General features: G+C 33.5%; 2 protein-coding genes across 2 annotated transcripts; one reads left to right on the top strand and one right to left on the bottom strand.

The window, feature by feature from the left end:
* The first annotated feature begins 4848 nt into the window (after positions 1-4848).
* On the top strand, positions 4849-6976 carry LOC144551763 (F-box protein VBF-like). Its single transcript, XM_078299861.1, has 3 exons — positions 4849-5211; positions 5309-5430; positions 6420-6976. The coding sequence occupies exons 1-3, from the start codon at positions 4948-4950 to the stop codon at positions 6904-6906; spliced, it is 873 nt and encodes a 290-aa protein (XP_078155987.1). The 5' UTR covers positions 4849-4947; the 3' UTR covers positions 6907-6976.
* Positions 6977-7185: 209 nt separating this feature from the next.
* On the bottom strand, positions 7186-12217 carry BSK2 (BR-signaling kinase 2). Its single transcript, XM_078299849.1, has 10 exons — positions 11948-12217; positions 11615-11841; positions 10924-11059; positions 10409-10542; positions 10205-10310; positions 9928-10013; positions 9348-9536; positions 8464-8622; positions 8121-8234; positions 7186-7998 (listed from the first exon to the last, which is right to left on the bottom strand). Exons 1-10 carry the CDS (start codon positions 12021-12023, stop codon positions 7747-7749), a joined length of 1479 nt encoding a protein of 492 aa, XP_078155975.1. The 5' UTR covers positions 12024-12217; the 3' UTR covers positions 7186-7746.
* Positions 12218-13841: the final 1624 nt, after the last annotated feature.

Genomic DNA, 13841 nt, shown 5'->3' with positions numbered 1-13841 from the left:
ATTGTGAATGCATATATATTCATAAAATAAATATAGAATTATTAAACATTTATAAATGAATATACTGCTGTTTTTCATTTAAAAATCAGGATGGACAAAAAAATTCAATGGTACGTACATATATGCTAATATGCTATCTTATATAGAAATAATAAATTGCAAAATAAATGTCACTATTAGTGCATATATTATTGAAACAAACACACCTGAGTCCTGACACTTTTTACTTGACCAAATAGAAACATCCAAGTTTTGAAGCACAAATTGCTGAAAAACAAGGACCTTAGTAGTTCATTCACGTTATATATAGTTCATAGTAGCTAGAGAGACGTTGTAAACTATTGACACGGTCCGGTTACAGAAAACCACAAAAACAATAGTTAGTTCAACGAAACATCACTCAAAAGAAACAATAAAAGTGTACTCAACAGAGAACAAGAGGTAATTAAACTCAACTCAAATATTACAATTCATATATAATAACTCAATAATCTCATTAAAAAATGACTTTGAGTTCTTATGTAGCTATATATATTTCTTTTTCTAGAAGCTACTTAATTATTATTATAACTCTCAATAACTTTTACTAATACCAAAACACATTTAATAACCTTATAGAGACTCCAAAAAGACTCTCAATTCCAAAAATCCACAAATAAACATATATAATTCAAACACACTTTTGACTCTATTAAAAACACACCGAACTTAATTATAATGACATAAATCTATAAAAGTTGACATTGATTGTCACGTCATTTTAAGCAGTTTTCATTCTAGTCTGCCACGATAATTCACATAAAGTTGCAGAGCATGTTCTCATCACCTAACTAAATACTAAGATATGTCAGTTAGTGGCGGTCTTGGTCAATAAACAGCTATTGCTGGAACTTCCAATTAGCGATTTTAGAAAATAAAACAGTCACTGCTAATTATAAAGACATTTTATTTTGTTTAAGTATATACCTAGATGTTATCAAGGCCTGTTGAACCCATATATATGACCTGTTATTGAATAGCTATTGAGGCTTAATGACTGAAAGAATTCAGGATAGGGGGCGGTGTGCCAATTAACCATAACGATCTAAATAATTTACGGTTGCTTAATTTGTATAAAGAACTTAAACTTTATTCACACAGGGAGGACCATAGGTCGATGTGAATGATAACGTCTCGCTCGTCGTTGTGATTTATTATGTCTACTCTCTTTTTAGATTTTTTTTTAAAACTGATGCTAAGTTTAAATTTATTTTTTATTGTTTATACATTACAGCAGTAAGCAAAATACATATAATTTAAAATACAAAATACTTTTCTTTACCTACTTCTAGGTACGTACATTATACTGATCTTTTTAAGACTTTTAAGTCATGCATCTTCTAGAGAGATCTGCACACACCAGAAAGAAGAGCACTGTAGGTCAGAATATTTCATGTAAGAAATATTTTAATTGAGTATTTCCTTGTAACTTATTTCAAAAATTATGCATATTCTTTTTCAAAAATTTGTCAATCACTTGTTTCTATCATGCTTTCAGATTAAGTTCTTAATTATATATATATGTTATTCATATGTTTACATTTATTCATGCAGTGTCGTATGTTCAAAATGTCGTACAACGACATGAACTACATGACATCCGTATTCAATGGTGTAAGTTATTATTGAAATTATCATCAGTTTAAATACCGTGTAAGTACTTAGCACTGGGAAGACACTATTTTATCATCAGTTTATATATATATATAGTAAGGCTACGGTGAGTTGCAAAGTAAAACATGTTTTTACTTCACGCAATATCTTCATTTTTAAAGTTCAAATAGCCGATCCAAACCGTTAGATGTTTAATCTATATTAAAATATGCTTGAAAACTAAATTTTACCTTTTTGGAAATGTTTTTACTATTTATTAAGCCACTTTGAAAATCTGAAAATCCGGGTGAACAGTAAAAACAGTAAAAATTTCTGGACCGCTAGATCGGCGATTTTCAAAGTGGCTTAATAAATAGTAAAAAAAATTCCAAAAAATGTAAAATTTGATCTCCAAGCACATTTCAATATGGAGATCATGTTGAGCGGTTCGGATCGATATTTTGAACTTTAAAATCGCAAAATATGAGCGTGAAATAAAATAGTCGCTTTACTTCGCAACTCACCGTAGCCCAACTCTATATATCTCTCCTTCTTATTAAGGAGCTTAATGTCTAGATCCTGCAAGGATCCTGATTTACTGTTTTTTTCGGAATGATGCTCAACCGTTGAATTTCCAGATCGCACATAAATGAATTTTCCAAATTATGAGCTTCAACACTTAAGTATGCATTGGTCGCGCCGCATATGATCCCAGTGCTGCGCCGCATATGATCCCAGTGCCTGTAGACCGCGCGCCGCACCCGTGGACCGCGCCTCTGAACCACGCACGGCACCTGTGGACCGAACCTGTGCACCGCGCACCCTTTTTCTTTTTTTCTGCTAAAGGCGGGATTCGAACCCAGGTGGGTTCTGTTGGTGCCAAAATTATTATCACTACACTAGAGTTCACATGTGTTATCTTGTAGATAAATATAGTATTTAACTATTTTTCTCTACAAATTTGATTTAAATTATCTCTCCTCCTTATTAAGGAGCTTAATGTTTTCTACTACATAATTTGTTTCCGTTGCTGTGCATGGGTACGATTACTAGTGTGTGTATATATATATATATATATATATGCTACGATGCATTGATCTACACGTTTTTTGAAGCGAAACCAACGTTTTAGATTGCAATGCACAAAGGAGTCAATACATTGCAATGTATGGTAGCCCATCTCTCTCTATATATATATAGAGAGAGAGAGGTTAGCTAAGATCAAAGTGGTAGTTCCTGAGCTTTGGTGCTACCAATTCATTTTTTAATTTTCAAAGTTCAAAACGTCGATCCGAACCGTTCAAGTTGTTCTCCATATTAAATTGTGCTTGGAGACCAAATTTTACATTTTTCTGAATTTTTTTACTATTTATTAAGCCACTTTGAAAATCGCTGATCCAACGGTGGCTTAACAAAACAGTAAAATCAGAAGCCACCGTTGGATCAGCTGTTTTCAAAGTGGCTTAATAAATAGTAAAAAAATTCAGAAAAATATAAAATTTGGTCTCCAAGCACAATTTAATATGGAGAACAACTTGAACGATTCGGATCGACGTTTTGAACTTTGAAAATTAAAAAACGAATTGGTAGCACCAAAGCTCAGGAACTACCACTTTGATCTTAGCCAACCTCTATATATATATATATATATATATATATATATATAGAGTACGGCTAACGCGCTTCCTCTAGCATATGGGCCGAAATGCTTCCGGTGGAAATTTGAAATTTCAAAATCCAAAAAGTCGATCTGAACCGTTCATCTCCTTCTCCATATTAATATCTGCTTGGAGACCAAATTTTACATTTTTCTGAAATTTTTTACTATTTATTAAGTCACTTTGAAAATCGCTGATCCAACGGTGGCTTAACAAAACAGTAAAACCATTGGATCAGCGATTTTCAAAGTGGCTTAATAAATAGTAAAAAATTTCAAAAAAATGTAAAATTTGGTCTCCAAGTAGATATTAATATGGAGAAGAAAATGAACGGTTCAGATCGACTTTTTGGATTTTGAAATTTCAAATTTTCACCGGAAGCATTTCGGCCCATATGCTAGAGGAAGCGCGTTAGCTGTACTCTATATATATATATGTTGGAGTACTTGTATATGTATATATATGTTGTTGATGCCTATATTAATTGTTAGTTAAAATATGGGTATGGAATGAACGCATGCATTTTAATTTTATTATTGCTTTGCTAGATGTGTTTTAAAAATGACTAGTAAATATATGATGGAGGCTAGCCAGTAATACATAAAATGCAATATGTATAAAATGCAACATGTATAAAATGCAACATGTATAAAATGTGTTCAATCTTCTAATTAACCTATTTGTAAATACATAAAATTGTATTTAAAGTCTCCTATTAAATTTTCTTTTAAAAATAAAAAGCCATACTTTGACATAACTAATGCCCTCACATTTTTCCTATCGCTCGTTGATCCCATTCATCATTAATTCATGACATGCGCTATGTCTAATAATTTTGTTATATGGACATGAACCAAAAAATTGAGCCGAATTAAAGAGAGAGGAAAAAAAAAAGTTTATTTGTATGATGCTGGGCTGGGTTAAATGGGCTACCATGTTTTATAAGATCTCGAGAAACAAAACCCAACAATAATTTTGATATAGGCCATGAATAGAAAAATGGACACTTAAATATATAATAGCTTGAACAAAAAAAGAAGGGGTTTATTTCAACGGGGGAATCCATTAACAACGGATTAACTTGATCATTTAAATAATAGTTCTTAAAAAATAAAAATAAAAATTATAGATTAAAAGTGTATCTAATTCCATAAAATAGTTATTTTGAAGTTATTTTGATTTGTTATACCAATTTATATTATTATTCTATTTTGTAAAACCAACTCTTCCTTATTTAATTAATTATATTTAGTAACATTGATCAAAGTCTCTTACTTGGACCGTTCCCAAGAGGTGGCTTACTTCATTTACTGTGCTTCAAAAAAAAAAAAAAAATCTTGCTTCATGTGCAGCATAATCCAGCCTCTCGTGGTCTGACCTCACTTTTGCTAATATCATCATATTTCTATATGTGGCACATTTTTTTCTCAATCCGGCCTAACATAAAATATCATCGACCATAAATAAAAATAAAATAAAACAAAGGTATGGTTAATTTTGTCATTACCGCCATGCAGCCATGCCTATTTTTAACCATCATAATAAAGAAAAATGGAACAAAGAGTTATACATACGAGAACAAATACTCTTATAAAACTCCATCAAAACAAATTCGGATTTGTGTTTGTGATTTCTATCGAAATCAAACGAGACAAAGATGGACTCTCTCATTGATTATCTTCCTGAGGACTGTCTTTATCATGTATTATCTCTCACCTTTCCTCGTGATGCTTACAATTTCTCTCTTACCGCCACCCGCTTTCGATCAGTCGTGAACTCCGACGTCATGTGGCAAGCTTTTCTTCCATCGGATTTTGTTTCCATTCTATCTCGAGTCGTGAATCCTGTCATGTTCACTTCCAAAAAAGATCTTTTCTTTAAACTCTCTAAAAACCATGTACTCATCGACAGAGGCACAATGGTATTTTTCTCTTTTGCTAATTTCTTAATGCTGAAATTAATACCTTTATCGAATTTGTGGTTTCTAATGAAGATGATCGACTCCTTAATTTTTGTAGAGCTTTGGACTAGAGATATCTAGTGGAGCAAAATGCTACATGATATCGACAAGCTTACTAAAAATAGCTTCGACAGATACGCATTATTTGTATTGGAGGCGAATTTCTCACCCTGATTCGAGGTATATTTTTTTGTTTCTTGAGAAGAAAAATAATTTTGATCATCTTATATTTTTTTTTCTTTTAGAATTTTTATCTTATTAATTAATTGTTGTTGTTAAGGAGACGTTAGTTTTAACATAAACGAATGTACCTACAACTCATTGTATGAATAGAAAATTATTTAACTTTTTTTTTTTAAGTTGAATGAATTCCGCACATATTATTACTAAGTTCTAAATATTTCTAATTTTGTACAATAGAAACAATATATATCAATATTTTCAGAAAGTAAATAAAAGATAATATAAATATTGTGAATTATTCGGATTTAAATCATGAATGAAAACGAATATTATTTGTAAACTTAGTAACATCCGCTTATATATATAGTATATATGAATATCAGATCAGTCAGATTTTAAAATTCTATAATTCAATAATAATTATTCTGTCTGATTCTCATATAGATATAAATTAGTTTTTTTTTTAATTATGTGGATGCGTGGGATTAATTATGTACCACTTGTTGTTTATACTGTAACGTAATAGCTTTCAATGGTACTGAAAAAAACTGAGAGGGGAATACTTCACATCAATTTTACAAAACATAACCGTTTTTTTTTTTTTCTGAAGATCTTTTGTTCACAACAGCAAATTGCTTTTTGATTCCCCAAGAATTTGAAACGGCCAAATTACTGTGTTGTTTCTAAATATGGCATAAAAATAATTTAAATCGATAGTTAGGAAGAACAGCGGACAAATCATTATGAAAGTTTTGTTAGTATAAATTTTAAAAATTAGCGACCTTAATTTATTATTAGAAAGTAAGAAAGGTAGCTTATATAAAATTTTCTCCAAATAAGATAAAATATAATATATTTAATTATTCAATGTTATTGTTGATTAATTAATTGTGTGACTGAATATATTAAAAAAATTCTTACAAAAGGTTTGATCGAATATTTAATTTTGTTTAACTTGTAATTAAGTCTATTCAATAATTAAATAGGTTTGCTGAAGTAGTTGAGCGAATATTCCCAGTCCGATTGAACATCGTGGGCAAGATTGACAGTAAATCACTATCTTCTAATACAAGATACGGTGCATACTTAGTCTACAAATTAACTAAGACTTGTAGAGATATTTCCTATTCAATTGGCAGAATGAGGCAACAAACATCTGTCACTGTTGGTAGACAAATCCGCAAAAGCACGGTTTACCTTGAACCGTTTTACGTTAAATACACGTCAGCAAAAGAACAGTTTGACCTTAACCGTTTTACTTTCAAGGGTCTATTTGAGAAGTCAGAATTTGACAACAATGTCGAAATAACCGCCAAGGAAAGAGATGACGGATGGATAGAGGTAGAGATGGGAACATTTTATGTTGATAAAGAAGAAGATGGAGAGGTGGAGATGAAGTTGCAATCTATTGAAGGATCTCTATTGGAAAATATGATAATTGTGCAAGGAATTGAGATCAGACCTAAACATTAGAAATTATATTATTATTTTTTACTATTATTTCCTTACAAATGCTATTTGAAAAACATATTATGGTTGTGTATTGTTCAGATTGAAAAATTGAAAAACATTTTCTCTTACTTGAATATGAATGCATGTAAACAATATGTAAACATTTTTTTTTTTTGCGACATATTATTGGAGACAAGCTAGAAAGATGAGCACCCAAATTTTAATAAATGTAAACGGTAGAACAAATGTAAGATGCAGCAAACCACCACCCAGGCCCATTTTCAACAACTAAACAAAAAATTCCCAAGCCACAATATAGAAATTGTTACTAAAGTAAAATCCCATCATATACATACCACCTAAGTACACGGGTCAGCAAAATTGCCACCACTCACTACATATCTCGAATCTCAGCTAAAACACACAACCTAATCTAATCTAATCTCGGTGGCAGTTTTCATAATTAAAAGGAAATCACAATTGCAACCCTGCAATAAACCCAAGCACCCTCCATTGGCATTACATTGTGCAATTTTCACACAACAATCTCAAAGTATTATGTTAAAAGAACTTCATTGTATCCCCTGCAAAACCTCATAATACCCCTTATATCCAGCAAAAAGAAAAATATCCCCCTTACACCCCATGACCTCTTTTCCAGTACATTTCAGAAACTCAGAAGAAAAAGAAAGATCAAAAAATCCCATTTAGTTCACTCCTTGAAGTATGAGTGGATTGATATGATCGTCTTTTAGAAAAGTTGACAAGGGTTCCTATGTCCAGTGAGGGTAATCAGGAAATCCTCTTTTATTGGAGCACACTGGATAGTGTGAGATTTTCAAGGGGTATACATGGCATTTTTCAGCCACGCCAGCTGTTATGCTTCTTTGCCTCGAAGGTGGCACCGTCATTTAACATATCTTGTGCATCAGTCTCCATGCCAAGTTTGGACAAAGCAAGAGCTTGGAGGTAAAAGGCTGTTGGCCACTCCGGCATGCACACTTGCGCCTGCATCGCATCCCTCAGTGCCAGCTCAGACTGCCCATTCATTAAATATGAAAAGCTTCTTCGTGCAAAAACTGTGGCTGATGGTACCGACATCATGCCCACCAACTGCGCAAGGGCAATATGGTCATTACACATAAGTTGTGTTTTCATTACAGATTTCTAACATACTGGCAAACTAATTATTCACAATGTATACATATTTCAAGAAAAAAAATAACATAAATTACCTTTGAATAATACTCAATGGCTGTCTTAAAATCCTTGTCTCGAAATGCAATATCGCCAAATTTCTTTGTATTGAGCATCTCTTGCACTTGCTGGGTCCATTCTTGAAATGAAAGCTAAAACATTCAAAATGCACTATGCTAAGAACAAAGCTCCATCTAGGATGCATAAAATTGTCTTAACCAAAATGTCTTTACTATCAGCACTAATGAGTTATATAATTTATAATGCTTAAAAGTATCAAATTGTCCTAAGCTTAGTGTAGTAGTTTCGCCTAAAGCTCACTTGTCACCAAAAGAAACCAAATAAATCTCATACAAGCAATGCATAGTGATTGAAATGTACCTCATTTTCGGCACCTTCTTCATCCTTGTAACCAGTTTTCAACAATATATCATGAACAGCTGTGAGGTCCATGGTTGAGCATGCTTTTCCAAGTGGAGATAGAATTGTTGGCAGAACAGATGTTGTCTTCGTTATGCCCAATAGCACATGAGATGCCACCTGAAATGATTGGGATAAAAAAATAAAAATAAAGGCCATGAAGGAGATTATTAGTATATTAGCTCTAAAACATTGTTTTTTTAGGTTTTGTTACAGACACTGCATAAATACCAATTTTACCCCCAATTACCATTCATTTTTTCATTTACTTTATTCATAAGTTTTGGTGCAATTGTACGAGAATCAATTTGCTAAAAATTGAGAATTGCGCAATTAGGGGTTAGTTGAAGTGAAATTGGGCAAAATAGATTAATCAAATCTGGCCATTGTAGAGTTTGAAGTTCCCCCACTCTTGGCATGAATACCTTTTTTTGCAATCAAAGAACTGTAGTATACAGAGAGAGCTGAGATGCCACATGCTTTCAGGTAAACAATCAAGCTCACAATCATAAAATTTCAATTTTCTGAGCAAGTGTTGTTGACCCGCACACTTTTAAATTTTAATCCTATCTATGCTGAGCGACATAAGGCTCAACGATGATGAGGAAACCTTAAAGGAGTCCTCTCCATCCAAAAGGAGTTAATAAGCTGTGCTAACTGAAGGAACACCAGAGTGTGACATAAATTAATAGAGGCAATTGCACCTCTGAGGGTTTAATTGAGGATAAAGAAGTCATGTTACAAAGAAAAGGATGAACTCAGAGGTAACAGACTGAAATTATGGCATAAATTCAAGGGCTAATTGGGGGTTTAACTTGAATTTGATTGTAATATTTAATTTCTACCTCTTTTTGCTTCTGAAGAGGGCCAACTGAAGAGAGAAGGTACTTAATGTTGGGTCGGTCTCTGGCCTCGAATTGAAGGCATTTTGAAGAAAGATCAATTAATTTGGTGGCATCTTCATTTGCATATTGGCCTTCCAATGATGAGTCTATCAAAAGTAATATATTCTTTCCTCTTATTAAGTCTAATGCCTGAAAAGGTACACAAGCCAATTTAACATACCACTCTCAGAAACATAAATGTACCAGTGTGTACACAAATGTGAAATACAAATTCAACAATGTGTAGTATTCTTTCAGCTTTGTGTTAAATTGCACGAGGTAGATGGGAGAGGCATAGTTGTATATTGGGAATTGAGGTGCAATTGCACATTTCCTAATAATTTATTCTTTCCATGAACCTAGTAATGGACTTGCTTTATTTATGCATCAGGTAAAAAGCTACAGTAGTGTTTAGTGGAAGTAGACAACCACTAAGAATACAACGTCATGGCCATATACTATATAATGATCTCCTCTAGTGCTCCGAAGAAAAATATTCAAGATAACCATGTGCACTCAAAAATGAAGAATAAAATCATACATGGCTAGGAGGAATGTGCTTGCCACTTAGGAGATCCAATAGAACTGTTCCATAGCTATATATCACACTTTCTGGAATAACTCTTCCTGAAGAAGAAGAAGAATAAAACAAACAAAAATAAATAATTAAGTACAACAAACTTGGCATTAGAAGTACCTGTACTAATTATATTTTTTACCTTCTTTGTCTGTCCAATTATGTGTGTGTGGATACATGTATGGTTAGTAAGTGGAAGTAATAAACTGTCTTTGTTATTAAACTAAACACAACTGAAGACCTGTTCGTAAAAATTCAGGAGGGGTATAGGCCAAGTTTGTACTATAGCTCTTCCCATCACGGCTATTCTTCATCAATCCAAAACTTGACAATCTAGGATCACCTTCCTGTTAAAAAACAACGCATGAAACGGAATGGTTATTCTCAAATTTTCTTGAAACCCTTTCCAAGTTCTTTGTAATTTTACAAAGATTTTATTTTGTACCTCATCAAAGAGAACCCTGTAGGCATTCAAGTCGTGATAAAGCCTCCTGTTTTCAGTATTGCAATGATCAAGTGCTTGTGCAATATAATGAGCAACCCTTAATCGCATTTCCCAAGGCAACGGCTGTTTATCCCCTGTACAAATTCAAGGAAGAATAGACTTTTGTTCAGACATGGCATTTTCACTTGGCAGAAAAACTCAATTAAAGCTACTTGACCATTAAAAGTATAACAGTGGTTTTAGTAACGATTTTCAGGACCACTATGTAACCACGCCACAGTGATAGGTACCTTGTACGAGTAGTTTCTTTGGATCATTTTTCACATATGTTCTTTTATTTTAAACATCAGATTTTTTTTTCTTTTCAAGTTTACTCCTTTTTGGGTAAGAGTCAGTACTTCAACCTAGCATATGTACAAGCTTATCCCCCCACCCCAAAATAAAAATAAAATAAAAATGAACAAGTAAATTTAGTAATTAAAAAAAATATATATATATATAAATCAGAAATATACAATGGAATAGATGCTTGGAAAGAGTATCATTTGGCATGTACTCCGCCACTAGAAGCCTCTCATCTCCTTCAGAACAGCATCCTATCAAATTGACAAGGCGTTTATGTCTCACCTTTCCTACTCCTGCTGCCTCCGCCTACATTTTCATTAACAGAAATAAAACATTACAAAAATTACGATCAAAATATAGCAAGGATAGTTTTCCAAATTTATACATGCAAAAGATATTATTTCCAATACAGCATTCTTCAAAAGATGACTGACACCCTTCATTTTTCTCTAATCACTGCAATGAGAAAATGAGGAAGACGAATATATACTTAACTGAAATTGGGAGAGGAGCACCTGTAAGATTATTCATTGTTGTGGGGTTATAAAAGGAAGTATTAGGAATTGCCCCTGAAATCAATCTTACATTAGTTCTAATTGTAGGTAAACACATACTCATCTATCTAGCACAAGCACTCAAGTTGTTTCCCCATTGATGCTACTAATTATAGCTAATCTCTTCCATGCTATTTCACTTTTAAGTTACCCCCCCCCCCCCCCCTTTATAGAGTGGGACCAGTTGTAATACTAATACACAACAGTGGGGCAAATTAAGAAGAAAACCCAACCAAACCCAAAAGGCAAACCAAAAGAAAGCTCCTTCATTTTTCCTTCCGTTCCACCCAGTGTCATCTTTGCTTACCACAAACTGTTGCGGATCTGGCCATGACTGTTTAGAAAATCTCTTGACAGCTATAAGCCGACCTCCGTCAAGCCTTCCTCTGTACACAACATTGGGTGCCTTCTCTCCACTCTCCGACACAATCAAGTCCGTGCTAAACCCCTTTGTCGCGGCTCTTAGCTCAACTAGACCGTACTCCTTGAAAGCTGGCACCTTATCTTGATCGCCTCCAGTACCATCTCCATTCGCTTGAAAACAAAAACAAAAACAAAAAAAACAAAAACAGAATAAAATCAAGCACAGAAAAAGAGACACCAGAGAGAGAGAGAGGTGAGTTTCGGTTTCTGCTCTTACCAAGATCTGCCTTGTCCGGGAGAGGTTCTGGTTCGTCGGATGGTGGAATGGTGGCCTTTGATTGAAAACAACCCATTTAGAGAGAGAGTGAGGGAAAGAGATCTGTAGGTTGAAGTGATTAACGATGGGAGAACATAAGAGGAAGGGATGAAACCCTAGGGAGAGAAAGTGAGGTGGTAAGAGAGAGGTGGGAGTGAGAGAGAGCAGTGAAGAGAAGAGAAGAGGAGAGGAGAATAGAAGAGAGGAGAGCAGAGATGGAGGGAGGCAGGTAGGGGTGTCAATGACACCCGTTTACCCATTTACCCTACCCGTATCGTATTCGATAAGACGGGTATGGGTAAGATTTTTTTTTCGTTAGTTTATTGGATATGGGTATGGGTAAAGATTTTTTTTCGTTAGATAAACGGGTATGGGTACGGGTAAAGGTTATTTCGTACCCGTTGGGTAATGGGTAATTATATGAAATATATTATATATAAATATTTCAATATTATATCCAATTTATTTATTTTTCTTCTTTTCATATTGTTGTATGCCTGTATCAACGCTAGAAACATATATATCAACGAATTCATTTTCTTGTTTTCTGTCTTATTCATCGTTATTGTCTTTTTCTCAATTCTACAAATGGAAATATTCCATGTTTCAAAGAAAATATATCCTCACCTTATTTTCTGACAATAATGTATTGTTTGATATAAATAAGTAATCCATTAATGTCAGCTCAGGTGTTAGCGTCTGAATTTTGCATTACATGTCAGCTTTTTCAAGGTTATACTATGAATATATATATTTAATAATTGAATGAGATGGAATGAAATGTTAGAAGAAATAATGTAACAAATGACAAAATTGACCATATGCTATCCGAACCATTATATTGATATTTTCGTTATTCGCCCACTACCGTTTCGTTACCCGTTAATCATAACGGGTATGGGTAGGGTAGGGTAAGACAAATTCTTAACGGGTATGGGTAGGGTATGGGTAAGGTCAATTCTTAGTGGGTATGGGTATGAAAATGGTTCCACCCTCCCCGTATCGTACCCATTGACACCCCTAGAGGCAGGGTTCGAGAGAAGACGCTGCACAGAGAGGATCCGATGTATCCTTCGAACATTGTGCATTTATTTTTCCTGCTTCCTCTGCAATGAATTTCACTGCAATTATACTAGTTATACAATATTTGGACCAACTTTTTTTTGTGTTTGGGAAAAAAATAATCAAAATTTTGCATTACATGAATAAAGTTGAAAATAATCAAACAATAGGACCAGACTTTGCATGTTCATACTATGTATCAGTGTTGTATAACGGTGTGGACCAGACTTTGCATGTTCACACTATGTATAAGTGTTGTATAACGGTATGCGGTTATCGGACGGACATGGTACTGTTAAGCGATTAATTGAGAATAATCGGCTATAATCAAAAATAATCGGCTGATAAATCGGGAAAATCAGTGACAGTTTGGCTACCGCCAATGACTAATCGAACGATTAATCGGTCTAAACGGATTTTTTTTTACAACATTGCTATGTACAAGGCAGACTTTCCTAATATGGCTTATCATATATTTTTCCCACGGTGATTGAGGTGTATTTGTGAAAAAAAATTTATTAATTAGTCGATTGTCTTTGAATATTTGCGTTTATTTCTGATTATTTTCATTTATTTTGGTTTATTCTCGATTAATTCATCGTTTATTACATATAGTATTTTTGTTGTGATTATAAGACTCCTAGGTATTTAGGATAATGATTTGCTTTCCGTTAAATCGACCGATTTGTCCGATTAATATGTTACATATTTTGTCTCGATTTATATGGATTTTTTCCAAATGACAATACTTTGGATATTCGTACTATGAATAAGGCAGACTTTTGTAATATGG

Source organism: Carex rostrata, chromosome 3 (genome assembly GCF_964058835.1).
Source record: "Carex rostrata chromosome 3, lpCarRost1.2, whole genome shotgun sequence".
NCBI classification, from domain to species: Eukaryota; Viridiplantae; Streptophyta; class Magnoliopsida; order Poales; family Cyperaceae; genus Carex; species Carex rostrata.
This window is presented reverse-complemented; position numbering and strand designations above follow the sequence as displayed.

Coding starts and splice junctions, on each gene's coding strand:
- BSK2 (XM_078299849.1), bottom strand. CDS start 12,023: ATGGGTTGTTTTCAATCAAAGGCCACCATTCCACCATCCGACGAACCA. Junction 11,842..11,947: donor CCCGGACAAGGCAGATCTTG/GTAAGAGCAGAA, acceptor TTTGTTTTCAAG/CGAATGGAGATGGTACTGGA. Junction 9,537..9,927: donor AGCACATTCCTCCTAGCCAT/GTATGATTTTAT, acceptor GTACCTTTTCAG/GCATTAGACTTAATAAGAGG.
- LOC144551763 (XM_078299861.1), top strand. CDS start 4,948: ATGGACTCTCTCATTGATTATCTTCCTGAGGACTGTCTTTATCATGTA. Junction 5,212..5,308: donor TCATCGACAGAGGCACAATG/GTATTTTTCTCT, acceptor TAATTTTTGTAG/AGCTTTGGACTAGAGATATC. Junction 5,431..6,419: donor ATTTCTCACCCTGATTCGAG/GTATATTTTTTT, acceptor ATAATTAAATAG/GTTTGCTGAAGTAGTTGAGC.